Source organism: Caretta caretta, chromosome 17 (genome assembly GCF_965140235.1).
Source record: "Caretta caretta isolate rCarCar2 chromosome 17, rCarCar1.hap1, whole genome shotgun sequence".
In the NCBI taxonomy this organism is placed as follows: domain Eukaryota; kingdom Metazoa; phylum Chordata; order Testudines; family Cheloniidae; genus Caretta; species Caretta caretta.
In genome coordinates, this window is record NC_134222.1 from 21966044 (window position 1) to 21990045 (window position 24002).

General features: G+C 55.6%; 2 protein-coding genes across 2 annotated transcripts; both read left to right on the plus strand.

Moving 5' to 3' along the window:
* Positions 1-2738: 2738 nt before the first annotated feature.
* Positions 2739-5878, plus strand: LOC125624135 (C-C motif chemokine 1-like). The gene is made up of 3 exons (XM_048824500.2): positions 2739-2908; positions 4099-4216; positions 5546-5878. The coding sequence occupies exons 1-3, from the start codon at positions 2836-2838 to the stop codon at positions 5688-5690; spliced, it is 336 nt and encodes a 111-aa protein (XP_048680457.1). The 5' UTR covers positions 2739-2835; the 3' UTR covers positions 5691-5878.
* Positions 5879-20637: 14759 nt separating this feature from the next.
* On the plus strand, positions 20638-22706 carry LOC125623784 (C-C motif chemokine 13-like). The gene is made up of 3 exons (XM_048823672.1): positions 20638-20710; positions 21520-21634; positions 22601-22706. The coding sequence occupies exons 1-3, from the start codon at positions 20638-20640 to the stop codon at positions 22704-22706; spliced, it is 294 nt and encodes a 97-aa protein (XP_048679629.1).
* Positions 22707-24002: the final 1296 nt, after the last annotated feature.

Consider the following 24002-nt stretch of genomic DNA (forward strand, 5'->3'; position numbering starts at 1 on the left):
TGGCTGATCTGTCAGTGTCACAGCATCATCTAACTCTTTGTTTTTTGATAACAGAAATATTGTTGTTTTCACTAGACAGTATATTGATCTGTCAGGGTTTTCAAACTGGGGATCACGACTCCTCAGTGGGTTATTACGTGGCCAGCCAGGCAGGGGATGGGTGATGCTGCCTGGAGCTGCAGGCAGCCGAATGTGCCCTTGCAGAGCCAGAAGGCCAGACCCTGCGTCCCCCCTTCCTGTGGGCATGGTGGCCAGGGGCTGTATGGCCAGAGGAATCCCAAAGGCTCAGAAACTCCCCCCGTGCAGCCTGGCTTGGGTGGCCGGCGTGCGGAGTCAACAGTGTGCCCTTGTTTCCAAGAAGGCTAACGGCATATTGGGCTGCATTAGTAGGAGCATTGCCAGCAGATCGAGGGAAGTGATTATTTCCCTCTATTCGGCCCTGGTGAGGCCACATCTGGAGTATTGTGTCCAGTTCACACACACCCCCTCCCCCCGCCCACTACAGAAAGGAAGTGGACAAATTGGAGAGAGTCCAGCGGAGGGCAATAAAAATTATTAAGGGGCTGGGGCACAATACTTACGAGGAGAGGCTAAGGAAACTGGGGTTATTTAGTCTGCAGAAGAGAAGAGTGAGGGGGGGATTTGATAGCAGCCTTCAACTACCTGAAGCAGGGATTCCAAAGAGGATGGAGCTCGGCTGTTCTCAGTGGTTGCAGATGACAGAACAAGAAGAAATGGTCTCAAGTTGCAGTGGGGGAGGTCTAGGTTGGATATTAGGAAACAGTATTTCACTAGGAGAGTGGTGAAGCACTGGAATGGGTTCCTAGGGAGGTGGTGGAATCTCCTTCCTTAGAGGTTTTTAAGGTCAGGCTTGACAAAGCCCTGGCTGGGATGATTTAGCTGGTGTTGGTCCTGCTTTGAGCAGGGGGTTGGACTAGATGATATTGTGGTATTGTGGTATTGTGTCTCGGCTGCCAGACTCTGGAATGGGGTTTGCAGCTACACTGGAAGTGGGGTCGTGTCTCACTGGCATAGCCGCACTTCCTCCATCACTTGCCTTATTCTGTGTGGATGGCTCCATTCAGCGGGACGCAGTTGAGCTGGGCCTTGTGGATGAACCTCCAGTAGGCAAATCGGGTGAAGCTGCCCCTGGGGAGGAAGTGGTTGCTGGCATCCCACTTGCATGGCAACTCGAAGGCCTTGCCCAGGTCCGGTTTCCGCTTAAGGTTTTCCACGTATTGACAGATGCACCCAGGTCTGGTATCTGCATTTCAAAAGGGATGTGGGAAAAACTGGAGCACGTGAAGGGAAGAGCCACAAGAATTAGTCGAGGGCTGGAAAAAATACCTTTCAAAGAGTGACTGAAAGAATTCAGTCTAGTTAGCTTCTCAGAGAGAAGAGCAAGGGGTGACTTGGGGACCGGGTACCAGCACCTTTGTGGGGAGAATATACCGGGCAATAAAGTGCTCTTTAACCCAGTGGAGAAAGGCAGAATGATGACCAACGGCTGCAGGCTGAAACCAGACAAATCCCAGTAAGAAATCAGGGCCACATTTTCCACAGGGAGGGTGATCAACCATTAGAACAAAGTCCCAAGGGACGTGATGGAATCTCCATCCCTGGGTGTTTTCAGACCAAGCCCAGAGACCTGTCTGACAGAGATGCTTTAGCCAAACACAAGCTGTTAGGCTCCATACAGGGGGAAATGGGTGAAATTCTCCAGCCTGTGTTGTACAGGAGGTCAGACTAGATTATCATATGGTCCCTTCTGGCCTTACAATGTGTGAAATTATTCAATGATCCCTACCTGCACCACTAATTCTAGTCCTGCTGCTAATGTGCGACAGGCTGGAAATCAGCCCCTAAGGCCTTGAATGTCACTCGCTGTCCAATGGGCACGTTGCTACCCGGTTACTACGGTACATGGAGAAACCTTCTCATTAGGGTGGGATTCCCCCTGAAATGGGTTGGTTTAGGGGGGGTTGCTCAACTTCACCACAAGCCCAGCTCTTGGGGCGCATGATGAGCGGGGAGCAGCTTGGGGGGAAAGGATGGCAAAGGGGGAAGGCACTGGGGTGTGACTCAAGGGGTCAGATCCTACTCCCAGCTCAGCCAAAGCCTTCCCACCAGAGCTTGGACAAGTCCCCCAGGTCTCTGGTGCTGCAGTTCCCCAGGTGTGAAAGCAGGACAGCACTGCCATCTGCAAGGGGAGCCACGCGGAGGAGGCCCACCCAGGACTGGGGCACTCTGCTGTTACCGTTGATTCCTGCGTAGCAAAGCACATGAAATGTGCGGGGAGGGTTTAACCTCCACTGAAGCCCATCCAACCCCACCGTCCCATCTGCACGAGATGGGCCTGATCTTGTCTCCTTTCCAGGGCTCGCCGGCTGGTGTCACTGGCTGGGTTTGAAAGAGACTCAGTGCAGGACTTCAGCAAACACAGGGGCAGAGAATCGTGTGTCATCCTGTGTGGTTTGCAAATGACTAAATTTAAACTTAAAATCCGCAGCCCGCCCCTCCCCCGTGAGCATGTGCAGGGCTGGCTCCTTATCTGTAAATCAGCAAGAGACTTTCCAGCTCCTGTTCTGTCCCCTCTGGCCACTGGTACATGTGTGGGGGAGAGGTAGATTCCATTCCTTCATTATCATTTATTAATAACTATTCCCCTCCATCCCCTTCCCCACCTCCACGCACTCGCCACCGCAGCCATGGAAATCCCTGCTGAGGGCTATAAAATACAGAGGCAGGCGAGGAGGAAGCCAGACCCTTCTCAGCCACCCCACTGTGGAGCAACCTGCCTCTGCTGCAGCGGGAGCCGAGAGAACCTGCCTGGAAATGAAGGTCACCTCCTTAGCCCTGACAACGCTGCTCCTTGCCGCTCTCTGGACTGAAGCCCACTGCGATTCCTGTAAGTAGCGGATCCACCCCTGTCCTTACTCTACAGAGCCCTGCCTTGCCAGACGCCTCCAGCCCAGCCATTTCCAGCACCGGCGTTAGGGCCCGGGAGTTTTGGAAGGGCAGTGGGTGAAGCAGAGGAAGAAAGGGGTGTGGGTGGGCCCTGCGCTGGGACTCAGGAGATGTGGGTACAAGTCCAGTCTCCGTCACTGAGGCTGGATTTCCAAAGCTGCCTGAGGGGTTTGGCTGCCGAAATCCCACGGCAATTGCACCAAAATCCCCTAGGAAGCTTTGGAAATCTGAGCCGGACTCTTCCTAGGCCTCAGGTTCCATCTGTGAAATGGGGATAAGGCTTTGTGATCTGGAGGCCGAGAGCTGCCTGCTCCAGAGCTCAGATATCGATAGCCCTTTATCCCAGGCTCTGAAAGGCATTCACCAGCATCACTGAATTAACCCTCACCAGCCCCCAGTGGGAGTGTCAGTACCCTTACCCCCATGCTGCTGGCAGGGAAACCGAGGCACAGAGCAGCAAAGGGACAACCCAGATCACTCAGTGGCAGAATGGAGAATCGTCCGTTTCTTATGCCAGTGGAGGGCAGAACAACAACCATTAACCCGATTGCGGTGGAGCCGGGGGAGCACCCAAGAATTCCCACCTGCCTCCAGAAAGGGGGGGTGGCTGTTAATGAGAACAGAACTAGTCAGTGTAAGAGATTCTCTCCAGTCAGCGCTTCCTTAGAATCATAGAATCATAGAATATCAGGGTTGGAAGGGACCTCAGGAGGTCATCTAGCCCAACCCCCTGCTCAAAGCAGGACCAATCCCCAACTAAATCATCCCAGCCAGGGCTTTGTCAAGCCTGACCTTAAAAACCTCTAAGGAAGGAGATTCCACCACCTCCCTAGGTAACGCATTCCCGGGCTTCCCCACCCTCCTAGTGAAAAAGTTTTTCCTAATATCCAACCTAAATCTCCCCCACTGCAACTTGAGACCATTACTCCTTGTCCTGTCCTCTTCCACCACTGAGAATAGTCTAGAACCATCCTCTCTTGAACCCCCTCTCAGGTAGTTGAAAGCAGCTATCAAATCCCCCCTCATTCTTCTCTTCTGCAGACTAAACAATCCCAGTTCCCTCAGCCTCTCCTCGTAACTCCTTGTTCCTGAGGGGAGGAGAACTAATTCCCTTTCCCTTCTTCTCCCCAGTCGTCAGCCAGAGCAACACATGCTGCATGAAAGATAATTTTGTTCCCAGAAGAATTTCTCCAAAACACATCAGAAGTTGCAGACCCACAGGTCCTAACTGCTCTCGCCAGGCCGTGATGTGAGTACCCCGGGGCGTCCCACACACGGGCTCGCCGTGTCTGTCTCATCCTGGGGCCGTAGCGCTGCCAAATACAGGCAAATAAAATGCCGCCACGTGCTTTTACCTTTGATATGCAACCCCAGTAATTTCCTCTCGCGCTCCATGGTCTTTACCGCCTCGCTACTCTGTAGCCGAGATCCAGTCTCAGCTGCTGTAACGACCTCCTCTAATGCTGAAACCTCGGTCCGAAATATTCTGCAAGAAGAAAAGGAGGACTTGCGGCAACTCGTGGGACTTGTGGCACCCTCATCACATCCGCTGAAGTGGTCTGTAGCACACGAGAGTCTAATGGTCTGGTCAGTCTCTAAGGTGCCACAAGTCCTCCTGTTCCCTTTGCGGCTACAGACTAACGCGGCTGCTCCTCTGAAACCTGTAACTATTCGGTGGCACTTTTACAGACATGGAGTCAGGAACTGTAGGTGACCAACTGTCTCCTGACAGGAACAAAGTGCCTTGTGGGACGGGATGTCTTTGTATTTTTATGGTGCGCCTGAACGGCCTGTGTTGCAAATGATCAAGTAAACAAACAGGGGGTTCTCAGGGTCGTCAGCCTGACTCACTGGGGCTCAGTTACAAAAGGAAAGTGGAAAGGGGCAATCGCACCGTTGCTAAGGGGCGGGTGTCACCAGGCAGCGCTGCTGGCAGATGACACAGCCTGGCTAACTGGGGTTCGGGGCTGTAGGAGTCAGAGACGCACTAGAAGGACTGCGTGTGCTTCCCCTGCTCTGGGCTAGCCGGGAGCCCAGCTCAGCAGGCTCAAGCTGCACAAGCCGAGGCCTGTGGGGGCTCTGGTTCCAGCAGCAGGGTGGGGGCTGTAGCTCAGGAGCGAAAGGTGTTGGCAGAGCTGGGGGTGGGGGGTGGAATTGGGCTGGCAGGGGATAGGCAGCCGAGGGCAGCAGTGCGTTGACCAAGCTGGTGGGGCTCCTAGTCCAAGGTGGCAGGGTGGCAGCCCACGGTCCTGGTGTATTGACCGGTCTGCGTGGGGGGCACCGATTGCAACAGCACAAGCTCTTGCATGTCCAACTGAGCTGTGTTGTTGCTGGGGGAGGCAAGTGCCCACAGCAGCAGCCCCACAGCACCGGGCCTGGGCCCAGGCAGCTCTGTCAGCCTCCTGCGTTCAAGAGAACCGATTTCACTCCGGAACCAGACCGCTTCAGGGACAAGTGCCTTGGTTCCCAGCGCTCTCCCAGTCACTGCCCTGCCGTGGGAGCTGGCATCAGTCTGGGCGTCACCTTGCATTTGGTAAGGGAGCCGGGCTCATCTCTCTCTCTCTCTTTCTCCTCACAGAGTGACACTCACACAGGGGAAGGAAGTCTGTGTTGATCCCAGTAAGATATCGCTGGCCACATGTCAAGGAAAGCAAGAAAAACCACGTAAAGACACCCAGACTGCACAGCTGAGACAGAAGCAGCTGGACAAGAACTCCGTGTGATGCTCCACATTATTGACATGGACTGATGTGCATCAGTGCACGGTTTAGAGAAGCTATTTTTCTAGCCCTCTTTATTTAAGGAGAACCCCTCCCACTCCTCCATCCCTTCTGTGTCCTTTGTCCCCCAGTGACTGTGTGATGGGGAAGCGACCCCCTGCCAACACCACTGTCATTCTTTGCAGATACAATAAAGTCCAGTGTTTTCCAACGTGACCCATTGCTTCTGCTTCTGTGAATAGGAAATGCCCCCATTTCCTGGACAAGGAATGGCCATGTCAGTATTTTGTCACTATGGAGACCCACAGATGGGCCAGGTCGCCATGGTGTCACTATGGAGACCCACAGGTGGGCCAGGTGACTATGGTGTCACTGTGGAGACCAAGGATGGGACATATTGCCATAGTGTAACTATGGAGACCACGGATGGGCCATGCCACCATGGTGTGTCTCCAGAAAGAATTCCCCCCACTTACGTTTGGCTGAAGTTGGAATAGGATCCCAGTCATAGAACTGATGGGAGGTGACTTCTCCCTTCCCAGCTCTGAGCCCCGCACCCAGCCTTCCTGCTCTTGCCAGAGGCGGCCCTGGCAGAGGAAGGGAAAGAACATCTCAGATTTGGGAGGCGGCTCTGGGGCAGGACTGGGAAGGCTGAAATGTCTGGTGCTATCTGTCAGTGAACAAGCCCAGCTCCCCTCTGCCAGAGGTTCAGTGGCCTGCCGTGAGATGCCATAGGTGGGAGGGGAGAGGAGCAGAAGCTGGGGTGACAGGGATCAGAGTAGAAAGTTTCAGGGACAGGCTGTGTGGCAGGAGCAGAAGAGTCACACTCTCCTTTGCAGAACCTGTAATTGAACCCAGGAGTCCTGCGTCGCACCATCCCTCTGCACTCAGCAAATAGCTGTGAAACCCTCTGGCAAAGTGTGTGTCTCCATCGCACTCTAGCACCAGGCCCTCATGGAAGATAACAGTCTTCTACTGCTACCAGTCACTCCATTAGCTGAAGTGGTAGAGGTCTGTGCTGTGGATCTACAGATACCCCAGCAGTGGAAGGGGCTGGCCGCCCAAGGGAGTACCGAAGATCCCCAGCAGGATTGTACATGGCTGGCTAGGGCTGCGGCGTTTGGCATGCCAGCTCATTCGAGGCTAGCTCAGGTACGTCTAGACGTGCTGCGATCGCCCCTCCCGATTGCTCTGTAGACAGACCCTTAAACACTCCAAGCTCTCACTCTCTGATGCCATTCCTGCCAGCCAACTCCTCCAGACCCTCAAGCTCCCACCTCCCCCTAGCCAGGGCAGCTTCAGCATTTAGCTCTCTCCTTTATGATCTCTCATGCGATTGTTTCTCTGGCCTCCCAGGGCAACTAGCAAAAATCCATGAACCCCCATTCGCAGCCCCAGGAACATCCCCCCTGGATCCATGGAGCTCATAGGGGCCCCACCCCACTCCCAGCAATGGACAAATTGCGTAGCCCCTGGACTTCGGGATTTCCCTGAGCTTGTTCCTCTGTTCACACCCTGCCCCCTACACACACACTAACGCACACTCACCCTTGTTCTTCACACGAAGATCTTCTCTTGTCTACGGGGCTTCCCTGGGGTCCTTCCACGTTGCCTGGTAAATGTCTTCTCTGTTGGCGTAGCAAAGCGAGACCCAACACTGAGTATTTCTTACCTTGCCTGGCCGTCTGAACTGCGATAACTTTTGAACACTGATCAATTTCCAATTTCAAAATTCAGTGGAGAGCGGTGAGCGGGTGGGGAGCCCAGTTCCTCCCATTTACTCATCGGCCTGCTCCCCAGGGCCCCGGGCCCGGCTGGATTGAAAGCGCTGCTGCTGAGCCAGACAGTGGAGCTCTGCACGTGATCACAGATGGTTTGTTCCACAGGACCCTGCCTCATTCAGTGCACAGTTTGGACACACAGGGGACCTGTGTCCCAAGGTCCTCTGAAGGCCAAGTGGCAGAGGGCTCAGGGGTGTAGAGAGACCTCAGGGATCTGCTGGGTTCACCAGTCAGCTGAAATGCCATGTAAGGAAAGCCTATCACATGACCATAATCATTGTGAAATGTATGTATGGAAAATGTGTGAGGAGTTGTATATATATATGTCAGCAATTATATTCTTGTCGTTAGAGGCAGGCCTCACAACGATAGCGAGTCTTGAGACAGGAGACAGGAGACATTCTCTGGACTATTGAGTGGTGTGTGTCTTACAATCGAAGTCTACTAGTGCTAATGGCTGAGCATGATAAGTTTATGGAAGGGATGCTATGTTGAGATTGCCTGCAATGGAATCTGGCCCATCTGCGACTGCTAGTAGCAAATTCTTCCAACAGGCAGAGATGGGACACTAGGTGGGGAGGGCTCTGAGTTACTACAGAGAATTATTTCCCAGGTGTCTGGCTGGTAGGTCTTGCCCACATGCTCGGGGTCTAACTGATCACCATATTTGGGGTTGGGAAGGAATTTTCCCCAGGTCAGATTGACAGAGACCTTGGCAGTTTTTTTCCTTCCTCTGCAGCACAGGACATGGGTCACTTGCTGATTTAAACTAGTGAAAATGGTGGATTCCCTGTATCTTGTAGTCTTTAAATCACAATTTGAGGACTTCAGTAACTCAGCCAGAGGTTAGGGAGTGCGTGGGTGAGGTTCTGTGGCTTGTGATGTGCAGACGGTCAGACTAAATGATCATGATGGTCCCTTCTGGCCTTGAAATCTATGAGTGTATGAGTTTGTGGCGATTTCAAAAGGAAACTAACAGGAAGAGGTAAACAGTGGGGAGGTGAACCCTATTTTGAGATGAAGGAGAATGGGAACATTCCCATCCTTCCCGAACCAGAGCCAGCTCATTCCCCCTGCACGCCACCCTTTCCGTATGCAAACCAGTATCATCATGCAGCCCACCAGGAGGGCCTTTGGGGGCCCAACCCACTGGCCAGCTCCCTCAGGGCTCTCCGCATCTCCTTAGGGCCAGGGGCTGGCTGTGTCTGTGCCCTTCTGACGGCTTCATCCTGCTGCCAGGCCCTGGCTTGGGGTCTGTTCGGGGGCCCCCTGCCTCTCTCTCCCCTGAGCACAACCCTGGCTATGGGGGCTTGCTAGCTCCCAGTGGGTAGGGCATAGGGCTCTGTTGTGGGCACTGACTGAATGTGCCTGGTGGGACACGGAGCTCTCAGCACTCACTCAGCCAGCTCCCAGGGTTAAAGCACATGGACTTGAGTCTCCTTTGTGGGGGAGAGATTGATTGACAAGGGCACAGGTGAGAGGGGGCTCAGGCCCCGAAAGCGAGACTCAGAGAGAGGGAGCAGAGCCGGGATGGAGACAGAGACATGGATGGGGAGGCAGCAAACCAGTACTAGACAGAGGGGGAAAGGGTTAATGAGGAGGACACAGGGAAGGAAATGATCCAAGCAGCTGGAGCCAGGCCCTGCCGATGCAGCTACACTGACAACTGGTGTGACGATGTGACTCAGCAGGGAGGGGGGAGTGTTGACCTGGGAATGTGCCCTGGGGATGGGAGACCTGAGAGCCTGTCACCTGAGCCAGGAGGGGGAGGGGGAGGTAACACCTCTGCCCAGGAATGTGAACAGAGGCTGCAGCAGGGAACCTGCTGGGTGGGTTTAGTTGGCAGTTTGGAGGCTGGGGGGAGGAACACAGGGAACCCCAGGGCTGGGGTCTAAGCTCCCTGCTCCCCCAGAAGGACGTGATTGAGGGGTCCTGGTTGTACCCACAAGCTCTGTTGTGGACTGTGTTCCTGTTGTCCAATAAACCTTCTGTTTTACTGGCTGGCTGAGAGTCTCAGTGGATCCCAGGAAGAGGGGTGCAGGGCCTGGACTCCCCCACACTCCGTGACAACTGGTGGCAGCGGTGGGATCTACTGCACCCCGTGAACGGCGCTTCCTGCAGTAAGTGACTGGGGAACAGTAAAACGAAGGGGAATTGACGGGGACCAGGCGTGCTGAAGATTCAGAGAGAGACGGTTTCAGGGGGCGGTTAACCCCTGGGAATGTGTGACCAGAGAGAAAGACTTTTGCAGTAACAGGGTCCCCCGGGGGATTGCAGCGAGCAGTCCCAGGGGCGGAGGAGTCTGCAGCTCGACCCTGGCAAAGAGGCGGTGACCTCAAGAAGGACTGGCACACTAAGGGCTTTTCCTGGAAACCGTGGGAAGCTGCCCGGCCTGCGAGTGGCCAGCAGGGAGATGTACGCTAAACGCCTTAAGAGTGACCTGGTGGAGCTGTGCAGGCAGAGGGGGCTGCGCATCGGGAGGTCCACCAAGGAACAACTGATTGCCCAGTTGGAGGAGAGGGATCGCTTGGATGACCCGATCCCTGTCCCTGAGGGGAGCCGCCCGGCAGACGCAGCGTGGGCCCTGGGGCCTGACCGGGCTGGGAGGGGTCAGACTGCTGCCGAGGACATCCCGAGACCCTTCCTACCTATGTCTGGGGGAGGGGTTGGGGGAAGCCCAGCGAATACCGAGGGCACCCTGACCCCAGCACCCAGCAGGGGATCCTCCCGGCGGAGCTCCCCATCCCTGGAGCGGAGGCGGCTGGAATGGGAGAGGGAGATGAAAATGAGGGAGCTGGAGGATCGTGAAAAACAACGTCAACATGAGGAGAAACAACGTCAACATGAGCAGGAGGAGAAGGAGAGGGAGCGTCAGGAGAAGGAGAGGGAGCGTCAGGAGAAGGAGAGGGAACGTCAGGAGAAGGAGAAACAAAGACAGCATGAACTGGAGCTGGCCAGGCTGAAGAGCAGTGGGGCCCCGGCTGAGGTGAGTGAGGGGGGACCCAAGACTGCAAGGAACTTTGATAAGTGCTTCCTGGCCCAGCGGAAGGAGGGGGAGGACATAGATAGCTTCCTGACGGCCTTTGAGAATGCCTGTGAGCTGCACAGGGTTGACCCTGCAGACAGGCTCCAGTTTCTCACCCCCTTACTGGACCCCAAAGCCGTGGAGGTGTACAGCCGGATGACAGGGCCGGAGGCAGGGGACTATGAACTGTTCAAACAGGCCCTGCTCCGTGAGTTTGGGCTGACCCCCGAGATGTACCGGAGAAGGTTCCGGAGTCAGCGTAAAACGCCTGAGGTCACCTACCTACAACTGGTCAACCGGATGCAGGGGTATGCCCGCAAGTGGACAGCTGGGGCCCGAGCTAAAGAGGACCTGCTTGACCTAATCGTACTGGAGCAACTGTATGAACAGTGCCCTTCCGACCTGAGGCTGTGGTTGGTGGACAAAAAGCTCGAGAACCCCCAGCACGCAGGGCAGCTGGCCGACGAGTTTGTGAACAGTCGGTCAGGGGGTAGCCGGGAGGAGTCCCAAAAGAACAGGCCCCCCCCGATGCAGAGAGAGAGTCACCAGGGGGCCTCCCAGCGGGGAAATAGGGAGAACCCCCTCCCAAGGGGAACGCCTGGCGTCGGGCCCCTCCGACCCGCTCGAGGGGACCAACGTGACCTGAGCTGCTATCACTGTGGCCAGAGAGGCCACGTACGGTCCCAGTGCCCTGGGCTCAGGGACAAACTGAGCAGACCCAACCTACTCAGGGTTAACTGGGTAGGGACCCAGCTGGACGAGGGGCAGACGACCCAGGCAAGGGGGGCTGCCAGTTTACCACCTGCCCCGGAGGGAAGAGTACCCCAGGCCAGCTCCACCAGAGGGCTGGAGGCTCTGGACTCAGGGCGCTCAGTTTACAGGGTGGGCGCGGGGCTGTCCCTCCGGAGAGAGTGCCTTGTTCCCCTGGAGGTGGATGGGAGGAAGGTCAATGGATACTGGGATACGGGTGCGGAGGTGACGCTGGCCCGGCCCGAGGTGGTGGCCCCAGATCGGGTGGTGCCCAACACCTACCTGACCCTGACAGGGGTGGGCGGGACCCCATTTAAGGTGCCCGTGGCAAGGGTACACCTGAAATGGGGGGCCAAGGAGGGCCACAAGGATGTGGGGGTGCACCACCATTTGCCCACTGAAGTTTTGATGGGGGGAGACCTAGAGGACTGGCCAAGCAAGCCCCAGACCGCCCTGGTTGTGACCCGTAGCCAGAGCCGGCGAGGGCCACTGCTCCCTGACCTTGGGGAGGGTACCGCACCGGAGGCGCAGGACCCTACCCTGGTGGGAAGGGAGGGCCGAGGGGCACGGCTCAGAGAGGCTGAGGCCTCAGACCTGGCCACTGAGGGGGAACCGGGCCCCATCCCTTCCCCAGCTGCTGAGTTCCAGGCCGAGTTGAGGAAAGATCCCTCCTTGCGGAAGCTCAGGGACCTGGCCGACCTCAGGGTGGTACGGACCATGAGGAGAGGCTGCCAGGAGAGGTTCCTGTGGGAGAAGGGGTTCCTGTTCCGAGAATGGGCTCCCACAAGGGAAGTAGAGTCCTGTGGGATCAGGAGGCAGCTGGTGGTCCCCCAGAAGTATCGCCGCAAGCTCCTGTCCCTGGCCCATGACATCCCCCTCGCAGGGCACCAGGGAATCCGGCGCACCCGGCAGAGGTTGCTACAGAACTTTTACTGGCCCGGGGTCTTTACCACGGTCCGGCAGTATTGCCGATCCTGTGACCCCTGTCAGAGGGTGGGGAAGGCCCGGAACAAGGGGAAAGCGGCTTTGAGACCTTTGCCCATCATAGAGGAGCCTTTCCAGAAGGTGGCCATGGACATCGTGGGGCCTCTCAGCAGGACGACCCGGTCGGGGAAGAAATACATTCTGGTGGTGGTAGATTTTGCCACCCGCTACCCCGAGGCAGTGCCCTTAGCTTCCATTGAAGCAGACACCGTGGCCGATGCGCTCCTGACCATTTTCAGCCGAGTGGGGTTCCCCAAGGAAGTCTTGACAGACCAAGGCTCCAACTTCATGTCGGCCCTGCTCCGGTGCTTGTGGGAGAAATGTGGGGTCCGGCACGACTGGGCCTCAGCTTATCACCCCCAGTCCAACGGGCTGGTGGAGAGGTTTAACGGGACGCTAAAGATGATGCTGAAAACCTTTATGAACCAGCACCCGCAGGATTGGGACAAGTACTTACCTCACCTGCTGTTCGCGTACAGGGAGGTGCCACAGGAGTCTACCGGATTTTCGCCTTTCGAACTGTTATATGGAAGGAGGGTGAGGGGCCCCCTGGACCTGATGAGAGACGAGTGGGAAGGGAAGGCCACTCCCGATGGAGAGTCAGTGGTGGAGTATGTCCTGATCTTCCGAGAGAGACTTGCTGAACTCATGGGCCTGGCCAGGGAGAATCTGGCCAGAGCCCAGAAGAAGCAGAAGGTCTGGTATGACCGCACGGCAAGGGCCCGTGCCTACGCCACTGGGGATCCGGTGATGGTTCTCATCCCAGTGAGAAAGAACAAACTACAGGCCACCTGGGAGGGCCCTTTCAAGGTCGTCAAGCAGCTCAATGAGGTAAACTATGTGGTGGAGCTGTCGAACCGGGCGCACCACCGCCGGGTGTACCATGTGAATATGATGAAGCCATATTATGCCAGGGGGAATGTGGTGTTGGCCGTGTGTGGACAGTGGGAAGAGCAGGGAGATGACCCTTTAGTAGATCGATTCCCTGGGACCAGAGCTGGTTCCCCCCTGGAAACAATTCCCCTCTCGGATCAGCTAACCCCTGCCCAGCAAGCTGAGGTCAGGGAGATGCTGCATCCGTACCGACAGCTGTTTTCCAACCAGCCTGGACGCACTAATCTGACTGTCCACCGGGTGCAGACCGGGTCGCACCCGCCGATAAGATGCTCCCCCTTCCGAGTCACAGGGAAAACTGCTCAGGACCTGGAAAGAGAGGTCCGGGACATGCTGGCTTTGGGGGTGATCCAGCCATCTGCCAGCCCTTGGGCCTCGCCGGTGGTGCTGGTCCCCAAAAAGGACGGGTCGGTCCGGTTCTGTGTGGACTATCGGAAGCTCAATGCCATCACTGTATCTGATGCCTACCCCATGCCCAGGCCGGACGAGCTCCTAGACAAACTGGGAGGAGCTCGGTACCTCACCACCATGGACCTTACAAAGGGCTACTGGCAAGTGCCGCTGGATGCAGATGCCCGGCTGAAATCAGCCTTTATCACCCCTCTGGGGCTCTATGAGTTCCTGACCCTGCCTTTCGGCCTCAAGGGAGCGCCGGCCACCTTCCAGCGCCTGGTGGACCAGCTCCTGAGGGGGATGGAGAGTTTTGCCGTGGCGTATATTGATGACATCTGTGTCTTTAGCCAGACCTGGGAGGACCACGTGTCCCAGGTTAGACAAGTGCTGGACCGACTCCAGGGGGCTGGGCTGACTGTAAAAGCGGAGAAGTGCAAGGTGGGGATGGCGGAAGTGTCTTACCTGGGCCATCGGGTGGGGAGCGGCCGCCTAAAGCCGGAACCAGCCAAGGTGGAGGTGATCAGAGACTGGCCCGCTCCCCACACCAAAAAGCAGGTCCAAGCCTTTATTGGGATGGCAGGATACTACCGAAGATTTGTGCCCCACTTTAGCGCCATAGCCACCCCCATCACTGAGCTATGCAAGAAGGGGAAGCCAGACAAGGTGGTCTGGACCGAGCAGTGCCAGGAGGCTTTCCGGGCGCTGAAGGAGGCTCTGGTCAGTGGCCCAGTTCTGGCAAACCCAGACTTTGACAAGCCCTTTGTGGTGTTCACCGACGCCTCCGACACGGGACTGGGGGCGGTGTTAATGCAGGAGGATGAAAAGGGGGAGAGACACCCCATCGTGTACCTGAGCAAGAAGTTGCTACCCCGGGAGCAACACTACGCGGCCATCGAGAAGGAGTGCCTGGCCATGGTGTGGGCCCTCAAGAAACTAGAGCCCTATCTCTTCGGGCGGCACTTCACCGTGTACACCGACCACTCGCCCCTGACCTGGCTGCACCAGATGAAAGGAGCCAACGCCAAGCTCCTGAGATGGAGCCTGCTCCTGCAGGATTACGACATGGACATGGTCCACGTGAAGGGAAGTGCCAACCTGATAGCGGATGCGCTGTCCCGGAGAGGGGGCCCCGAACTTCCCCAGGTCACTGGTCACAGTGACCCCGCTCAGTTCAGTCTCGAAGGGGGGAGAGATGTGACGATGTGACTCAGCAGGGAGGGGGGAGTGTTGACCTGGGAATGTGCCCTGGGGATGGGAGACCTGAGAGCCTGTCACCTGAGCCAGGAGGGGGAGGGGGAGGTAACACCTCTGCCCAGGAATGTGAACAGAGGCTGCAGCAGGGAACCTGCTGGGTGGGTTTAGTTGGCAGTTTGGAGGCTGGGGGGAGGAACACAGGGAACCCCAGGGCTGGGGTCTAAGCTCCCTGCTCCCCCAGAAGGACGTGATTGAGGGGTCCTGGTTGTACCCACAAGCTCTGTTGTGGACTGTGTTCCTGTTGTCCAATAAACCTTCTGTTTTACTGGCTGGCTGAGAGTCTCAGTGGATCCCAGGAAGAGGGGTGCAGGGCCTGGACTCCCCCACACTCCGTGACAACTGGCTTCTTCCAAGCTTCAGTCATGTCCCCGATCTGAAACCCCCTGGACTTTCCGCTGCTCCTCCACGGCCTCACAGGCCAGGGAGGATGATGTATCAAACACAAGTTTGAGGGCATGCCACATCCTCGCAAAGCTGGTTTGATACATCAAAGGTGTTAACATGACCCAATCACTATCCAGCATGAAACAGTGCTAAACAAAGGTCAGGGCATGGTCTACAGAGACATCAGCCTGCTTAATACCATGGCAAACATGCCATTAAAAATCATTTTAACCCTTTGTTAAGATACAGAAAAGAAGGAAAAAGAATTAAAGCATTTGAAATGTAAAGTATTGAATAAGGTTTTTGTTTTAACAACATCCCCGGTCCCTTTCCCTTTCACTGGTGAGAGTGATTAGAAGGAAAACCTCCCTTATCTGACAGTCCCTTAGCTAGATCAAAGATGGTCATAACTGTTCTGTTGGGGGACATGAGAAGTTGGTTGAGCTGGGCTGCAGCTGTTGCCCCATTTCCTAAGAGAGAAAACGAGAAACACGCAAAAGAGGAAGAGGAAAGAACAGCAATGATAGAAACTGCGGCCTCTGTGTCTGGTTTAGCTGAAATCTCACTGCGGGAAAAGTACAGGCATGGTGATTGATCTTATCAGCCAGTCCAAGACCTGGCAAACCCGTACGAGCATCGGGCTGCTTAGGACGTTGCTTTTATCTGCCTCGCTGCTCAGAGGCTTACAGCAGTGTTCAGAATATACTGTCTTGGCCGGCTAAGCCAGACTCATATTAGACAGGAGGAAAAAAAGGGGAGGGATAGAGAAGAAAAGAAAAGATGGGGAAGAAAAAGGACCCCTGAAAGGGGTGGTACGTAACAAAGCCTCATGTCCCAGTGGGTGTTCAGGATACAGCCGAAGCTGGTGGAGGTGGGGATGTCCTCTGCATCTCTCTTTCTGGCGCAGTCTGGTCAAGACATCTGTCAGTGTCAGGGCAACCAAGGCCCAATAGAGTTACCGTAAAACCCGGGGTCCCAGGAGATAGCGGGGGTGGCAGTCCTGATGGTGAATCATGCTCCTTCCCCTTCTTTCCATCAGCAATTGTTGTGTTCATTTTCCCTGTTGATATATTACAGAGTCTGTTGTTTGAACACACTTTGGGTCATTATGGAATATAGCCAGAGTCAACCAGGTTTATGAGTATGGCACAGGAAGAAGGTTCTATATGATGCCAATCTCCGAAGAGCTGCCCATGCAGTGATGTTACATTAACTTTACACAGAAGTTGTGCTCCCCAAGTTACACATTTCAGCTGGGATTATTTATATGATCTCGCACATTACACATGACTTTACACATCACTCAAATCCAACCTATCAGTTTGTCCCAGGTCCCAAACTGGTTCCGTTCCTGCATTATCTTTGTTCATCCTTGAGGGCTCTTCCCAAGCTTGTACTAAGATACATAAAATGAATGTATCCTGATTTTGACAATTTCCTATCTGCTTGTGCCAAATGCTTGCTTCAGCAAATGCAGGGTGTTCTGGGATACTTGGCATAAGTGAATAGGATTATGGGCTAGGCCAGTTTACGCTATATCACTGTTATAATATTTATGTTTAAAGTTATTGGTGCTTAAGGCATATGAATATAATATATGGTGTGGATAATAGATATTATTAATATGATATAGATTTATATGCTAGCCAGCATATGTTAGTCAACACCCCTTAGCTAATTTTCCTCTTTAATTCTCTTTTATTAAGGACCCCAAAAGCAAGTGATGGGTGGAATAGCCCATCCCTCATTATTTTGTTCACCAGTTAGGCCTAATGTCTGACACACCAATTTTGGTTCATTGATTCCTTTTCCCACACTTCTCTTGTATATCAGGCATCATCTTAACACAGTCACTGAGCTACATCAGGAGGCCTTTTATCTGGACTAATTCAATCTGTCTGTCTCCCTGTTCTACCTTTTCCCATCGGCGTTTGTTATTACAGGTTATTGTGCCATTTTCTGAACTTTTACTCCCTTTTTGCAGTTGAGCTCACAATTAGGGTAAATTTCTAGGCCCAGTTATCACAACAGCACTCATAGGTGATGCCCGAGTGCTAGACTTGTGCCTAGAATATGCTCTTAGCTTGGCAGGAGCTTTGCATGTCCCTTGCATTAAACCTTGAATAAGGGCTTGGTCCTTGCAGTTTTGCTAATATGGCACACATCATGTCAGTTTGAGCCTCGCTGGGTTGACTATGGAACCAAAGAGGGTCTCTCCCCCCACCCTGACATACAGAACCCTCCAACCCCACCCCATCCAGACCCCACAAGCATGAACTGCAAAATCATTAGCAAAACCCCCCACAAAACTGAGTCAAAGAAATTATGCAATTCACCATGTTTATATTGAAAGAGCTGATCAGGCATTTTCAAGGGTCCTGCTGAGGTCACAGAAATGTTCTAAGAATGGTTTTCTGACGGGAGAAAATGTCCATAAATGGACCAGGCACAGATTTGATCCAGCTGGTTCATTCTGACGGAATGAGGTTGTCACTACAGCTGGTAAGGGAATGGAGTTCTGTTCTGTGATAAATGAAGGGGGAGGTAGCTCCCTTTTATGGACACCCAGCCAGCCAGTTAGCTATAGAGTCCCTCTTGGTGGCTGTTCTCTGCTTGCTTTACCTGGAAAGGGTTAAAAAAAGTCCCCCAAGTAAAGGAAAGGGAGTGGGCACCTGACCAAAAGATGCTAGAACTTTTTAAAATGGGGAAAAAAAGCTTTCCCTTTGTCTCTCTGTTGTTCTTTCTTGGCTGAAGAGACAGGGGCAGCAGGAATGCTGTGTAAAGTTTGGACCAGGCATGAAAAATCATCTTCCATACCTCGAAGGATTCACTGGGACAGAGACTGTTTAGATAGACGCAATCAGGTTTATTTCTTTATTTTGGTTTGCGGATCTCCTCTGTGCTAAGCTCAGGTATTTTTGTTTCCTTTTGTACCATTAAGCTGGACTCCGGAGAGCCATTCCTGGTTTAACCCCTTTCCAGTTGCTCTATAAAATCTAGCAATAGCCGGATTTTCCAGATGAGTTTCCTTCTTTTTTTTTTAATAAAAAATTCTTTTTTAAGAATCTGATTGGTTTTGTGTCTCAGATGGTCTGTGCATATGTTTTTCAATTAGCTGGTGGCAACAGCTGTGTTTCCTTTTTGATTGTTTTCTTTCTTAGCTTCCCTGAGGGAGGGGTGGAAAAGCCAAGGGGCCTCAGAGAAAACTTTCCAAGTGAGTTTTCCAGGATTTTCAAGAGGCAGTTTTTCACTTGGGTGGTGGCAGCGTTTACCAAGCCAAGGTCAGAGAAAAGCTGCAACCTTGGGAGTTTAATACAAGCCTGGAGTGGCCAGTTTTCATTTTTAGAATCCAGGGGGAGCTGGCCCTGGCCCTGGCTGGGCAGAGAAAGGAGAGTGTTTTATGGGAGCCAGCTAGTGCCAATCAGTATCACCATCATGGCTGCTGCCACCATGGCCAGGCCCCAGAATTCACCATCACCGCCGCGCCTTTCTTAGCCAGACACTGAGCAAACAAGAAATGGGAACCAGACCCATGGCTGAGCCATCAACTCCCGGAGTGTGAGCTTTCCAGTCCCGTCTTCTCCTGCCCCGCAGGGCACGTCCTCCCCATTCCGTTCGCTCTCTTTCCTGACCTTCCGGGCTTCTGTCGGAACAATGCTGAAACCAGGGGCCCTCTGCACTGTGGAAATGCCCCCCCCCACACACACACCTTCTGTAAAGTAAAGAGCAAAGCACCCCTGCCCCCTATATGCCCCACCCAGACCCCTGAATGCCCCTCCCAGGTTACACGTACCCCTTCCCACATGACCCCAGAATGCCCCTTTCTCCCCACCCCAGACCCAGACCCCCAAAGGCCCCTCCCACCCCACACATACCCCACCAACCCTCCACCAACCCCACTTGTCCTGACCAGCCCCCATGTACCCCAGCTGCCCTGACATAAAGCCCACTCGAGGCCACCCTCAACGCCTCAACCCCACTGGCCATAACCCCTCACCCCACTGCCCCCAAGTGCTCCCCACTCACCCCAGAGCCCACCACCAGCTCATCCCCAGGCCCCTCATGTGCCACCCTGGGACTTTCCTGGCCCTTCCCCCCCCCGGCTTATTGCTTTGGCCCCATCCTGGGCTAAAGCGACTCCTCCTGACCCCAGCCACCCAGCTCCACTGCCTGCGCACTCCCGTGGCCCCACGCCACTCAGGTTTGGCGTAGCCACCCCTGACCTGCCCCTTGTCACGCCCCGGGGCGGCCGGCCAAACTGGAGCAAGGAGTGGCGCAGCACCGTGCAGTCGTCTTTTTTCCTGGTGGTTGGGGGCCCCCCGAGATGAGGGCCCTGTGCAAGTGCCCCAGTCGTGCCCTGGTTAACCCACGCCTGGCCCAAGCAGCCACCACAGCACAGCATGGCAGGATCAGAGGGCACGAGCAGCCCGGGCCCAGTGCTGCTGAGACGCGGCTGGAAACCTCCAGGTGCCACCCGAGGCGCATCAGGTGGGCCAGAGTGGATCTGTCTGAGGCTGATCTGCCTTCACCTGAGATGTTCCTGCAGGTGAACAGCAAGAATCCAGCCCAGCTGGTGCAAGTCAAGGGCGTGGGGTCCTGAGACTCTTTACTGCCAGGGTCGGGGCTTCTCCTCACTCTTGACCGTCCTTGAGCCCAGGCCTAGCCCTTGCTCACACTCCCACTGGATCGAGGTCACAATCATCCACGTGGTAACAAGCGCTGCTACATGGACAGGTCCATGGTTCTCCACACTGCCCACGTGGCTCAGGGGGTTGTGACATTTACAGCTAGATGTGACAAGGCGTCAGAAGTCATAGAGGTGGGATCATTGTGTTTCTCTAGGTGTGCTTTGCTGCAGTGACTCAAGGGTTAATGAGTTGGGGAGCACAGGCACCTGTCCTAAGCTCTGTGCCTTCCTTTTGCAGACATCCTGTGAGGTCCCTTCCGCCCAGGGGATCTGGAGAGGGCCTAAGCTACAAGGACGCTGCATAGAGATGCAGAGCCATTCTCCTGACTCACACTGACCATCAGACCAGTTGGATCCTCTTAGCTCAAAGTCCAGAGCACAAAATAGCATGAGGCTAGGGGAAGGGGCAGAGGGGGCCTGCAGGGAGAAACCCTAGGAACAGCGAAGCTCAGGCAGAGGATAAGGTTTGCGGTTACAGTTTAAGCTGACAATAACAAGGCGAGCTCCTGGCTGTGGGACAGTTTGGAGGGTCTCCAGCACTAAAAGCAGAGGGAACATATCACTTCCTCACTGGGATTATTTGGGAAAGAAAGAAAACCCGCATTTCTCTGTGGACTGAGAAATGGATATTGGCTGGTTCCTTCCCGTCCACGCATGCAGCTGAAGCCAGATCCCTTCCTATCCGCCCACAGCAGACCACCCCGATAAAAGCTGCCCAGGGAGGCAGATCCAGCCAGAGGGGTCCTCTGGAGCTGAATCCTGCTCACCAGCCCCAGCAGGACCGTCCTCCATCTCACCATGGCAAAGGCAGCCAGGCTTGTCTGCGCGCTTCTCCTGCTGGCTTCCTTCTGCTGCCAGAGCCTGGCTCAGAGTCAGTACCGGTTTCCCCTGCATGGGGAGACGGGACCTGGTTCTGGGAGCACCACGGGATCTCAGTGCAGGGTCAAGATGGGGAGAGGTGTCAGGGCATGGCTGGGATATGGGGGGCAGGACACAGGGGACTCTGCCTGGACTCTGCAAATGCAGGAGCTGCTGACAGCTGCCCCAGAGCGAGGACCCCGCCAGGAGAGCCGAGCTGGCAGGCGTGTGGCTGAGGCAGAGCAGAGCCCGCTGCAGTGCTCACTAGGGCAAACTTCTTCTGGCCGCTGGCGTCAATAGGGCAGGCGCTGATTTACATGGCTGGGAACGTGCTAACTCAGCAGGGTTATCTGGGGGTGAGCTGAGTGAGGGGAGAATCGGACCCAAGCTACCGTGACCTAGGGCCACAACTAGCCAGCCAGGCAGGAACAGCTCGCGCGGATGCTCTAGGCCAAATCCAGGGACGACGTGAGCAGTGGTGCAAGTTATTCTGGGGTCTCATTCGGATCCCGCTGACCCCAGCCCGCTCCACTGGCTTTGCTGGGGCTAGTCCGGATTTACGTCAGTGAATGGTGACTCGGATCTTTGGTCCCAGCCCACAGGGCACGGGACAGGAACTACAGAGGGGTCGCTCCAGCCAGTGGCAGCATGGCCCTCCGTCCTCAGGGAGCTGCCCCCAGGAGGGACCCTCAGTGAGGGAACTCTTGGGGATTCTCGCCCATCCCCCACCCCCTGCTCCAGGGCTGGGGAGGCCCAGAGAGGGGATATGGGGTCCCATCTAACCAACTTCACCCTCATCTGGGCTGCTTTCTGCCCCCTTAGAGGCCCCTGGCGCGCCGGACAAGTGCTGCTTCACGTTCCAGACAAGCAGGATCAAGAAAGGCAACATCCTTGGCTGGTACCTCACCAGCCCCGAGTGCTCCTACCCAGCCATGGTGTGAGTATCCCCACGCACAGGGCTCCTGGGGATGAGAGACGTGCGGGAGGGGACTGAGAGAGGCCAGCTGGCCAGAAGGAGGAGGAGAGGGTGACAGTGAGGGGTGGGGGGAGAGAGGAGGGGATTAAGGTGGGGCGCACCAGGGGAGGGGTCGATACCTTGAGCTAGCCCCGGAGCCAGATGATAAAGCTGCACAGACGAGGGCTTTTTGCAAATGCTGGCACTCCCTGTGGCCGAACGTTCCCGGCCTTTCCTGCTGCTCCCTGGGATGCCCCCGGCCACCTCTGCCCTGCACTCGGATTTAGCCCAGCCCCATGGCAGTGCCAGGTCTCAGCCCCTGAATGGACACCCAGCCCTGCTGCCTTCTCTGGGGCAGAGGGAGACATTTGGGGTGCTTAGAATCCAGGTCCTGGCTTTCTGTGAGGCAGCCCATGAGGACCCCGCAGTAGCCTGGCTGTGGCTCTTAGAGCAGTTAAAGGCCCTTGGCACCGGGCACTCTGCTCCCAGAGACACCTTCAACACGGCTGAGTCCAGAGACGGCCGCAAACAGCCATGGGGAAATGGATTCCCACTCCGGACATTCCTGCATCTATGCCAGGGCCTGACCCTGCTCTCATGCCCCGAGGTGTAAATCAGGAGCCACCCCATTGCTGTCAGGCTCAGGTATAAAACCCAGGCTTGGGGCCAGGTCACCACAGCTGGGGATGGGTTTTCGGGTGAGCTCAGCAGGCAATGTGCACCCAACACGCTGAGCTCTTTGGCCAATCTGGCCCCCAGCTGTGGGGGCTGGGTGAGCGTTTCAAAGCCATATGGAGCGGGACCCCAACTCCCATTGATTTAGCCCCGAGGCACCTTTGAAAATCTCACCTGCGGAGCCCTTCTGAAAATTGATGCCACCGTCATTCTAACAGTGACCAGTCTCGACACAGCCCCTTGCTAACCCAGCTCTTTCTCCTCCTCCTGCAGATTCAAGACTCGAATAGGCAAAGAGATCTGTGCCAACCCTGACAAGCGGTGGGTGCAGAAATACCAGGGGTTCTTCCAGCCGCATTCCCTGTCTGTCCCCAACTAGACAAGCTGTGAGGGGAGAATCCTGGAGACCAGCCCCCAGCTCTATAACCCACACACATAGCTGCAAACTTCTCTTGCTAGCTTGACTTTTGAGCCTTTAACAGAAACCTGCTTCTTTTGTCCTTCCCTGGAGCAGGATCTGACACTCCAGGGAAGCTGCTCCCGGCTCTTTGACACAGCCCATCTCAGGGGAGGCTCCAGACACGGGAAGAGGTGTCTGATGTTGCTGGCAGCTTTGCTGGGATCCAGTGGGTTTAGCAGCCCCCCGAGTGCACCTTTTCCCACGAGGTCCCCACGGGGTGTGTGTCTGTACCACAGCGGGGTCACCTCCTTGGGGGCCTTTGCAAAGCTGTCTAGGGGAGCAGATGTTCTGTTCTCATGGAAAACGGGGTGCCCAGATCCCTCAGCATCTTTGAAATTCCCAGCCCTACCCTGCAGGCCCAGATTGATCCCTGTGTAGCCTGGTTAGACCAGGCTGTCCACCACCCCATGGCCCAGTAGGAGAGTTCCTTCCAGGGAGCTGGGACAACCTCCCAGTTTCCTCAGTAGCCACCAGCACAGGAAGGGCCCATCCCGCAGGCAGGAGTTCAGGACCCCAAAGACCTGTGTCTGTTATGGCTGGTACAAGGGGCACAGGCAGTTCCTCTCCTGCTGCAGAGCCAGGAGAACAGAAACTCCCCTGAGCTCCCCACAGAGCCATGTCCCGGCATGCTTGTCCTTCCCGCCGGGGACGAGCCGCCCCCTTTGAGGCTCTTCTCCAGAGCCATGTCCCGGCATGCTTGTCCTTCCCGCCAGGGACGAGCCGCCCCCTTTGAGGCTCTTCTCCAGAGCCATGTCCTGGCATGCTTGTCCTTTCCCCCGGGGACGAGCCGCCCCCTTTGAGGCTCTTCTCCAGAGCCATGTCCCGGCATGCTTGTCCTTCCCGCCGGGGACGAGCCGCCCCCTTTGAGGCTCTTCTCCAGAGCCATGTCCCGGCATGCTTGTCCTTCCCGCCGGGGACGAGCCGCCCCCTTTGAGGCTCTTCTCCAGAGCCATGTCCCGGCATGCTTGTCCTTCCCCCCGGGGACGAGCCGCCCCCTTTGAGGCTCTTCTCCAGAGCCATGTCCCGGCATGCTTGTCCTTCCCGCCGGGGACGAGCCGCCCCCTTTGAGGCTCTTCTCCAGAGCCATGTCCCACCTAGTCTGCAAAGCGCCATAGGTGACCCTGCCCAGCCCTGAGCAGTGATGTAGACAGCAGGTGATGGCATCCAGCCGAGTAGAAGGAACGGGGAGCAGCTGTGTTTCCCCATCCTGTGCAG

What these genes read in the sequence shown, in the direction of transcription:
- LOC125624135 (XM_048824500.2), top strand. Translation starts at nt 2,836, where the DNA reads ATGAAGGTCACCTCCTTAGCCCTGACAACGCTGCTCCTTGCCGCTCTC. An exon ending in TGAAGCCCACTGCGATTCCT is followed by an intron (nt 2,909 to 4,098) that starts GTAAGTAGCGGA and finishes TCTTCTCCCCAG; the next exon opens with TCGTCAGCCAGAGCAACACA. An exon ending in TGCTCTCGCCAGGCCGTGAT is followed by an intron (nt 4,217 to 5,545) that starts GTGAGTACCCCG and finishes TTCTCCTCACAG; the next exon opens with AGTGACACTCACACAGGGGA.
- LOC125623784 (XM_048823672.1), top strand. Translation starts at nt 20,638, where the DNA reads ATGGCAAAGGCAGCCAGGCTTGTCTGCGCGCTTCTCCTGCTGGCTTCC. An exon ending in CTGCCAGAGCCTGGCTCAGA is followed by an intron (nt 20,711 to 21,519) that starts GTCAGTACCGGT and finishes CTGCCCCCTTAG; the next exon opens with AGGCCCCTGGCGCGCCGGAC. An exon ending in TGCTCCTACCCAGCCATGGT is followed by an intron (nt 21,635 to 22,600) that starts GTGAGTATCCCC and finishes CTCCTCCTGCAG; the next exon opens with ATTCAAGACTCGAATAGGCA.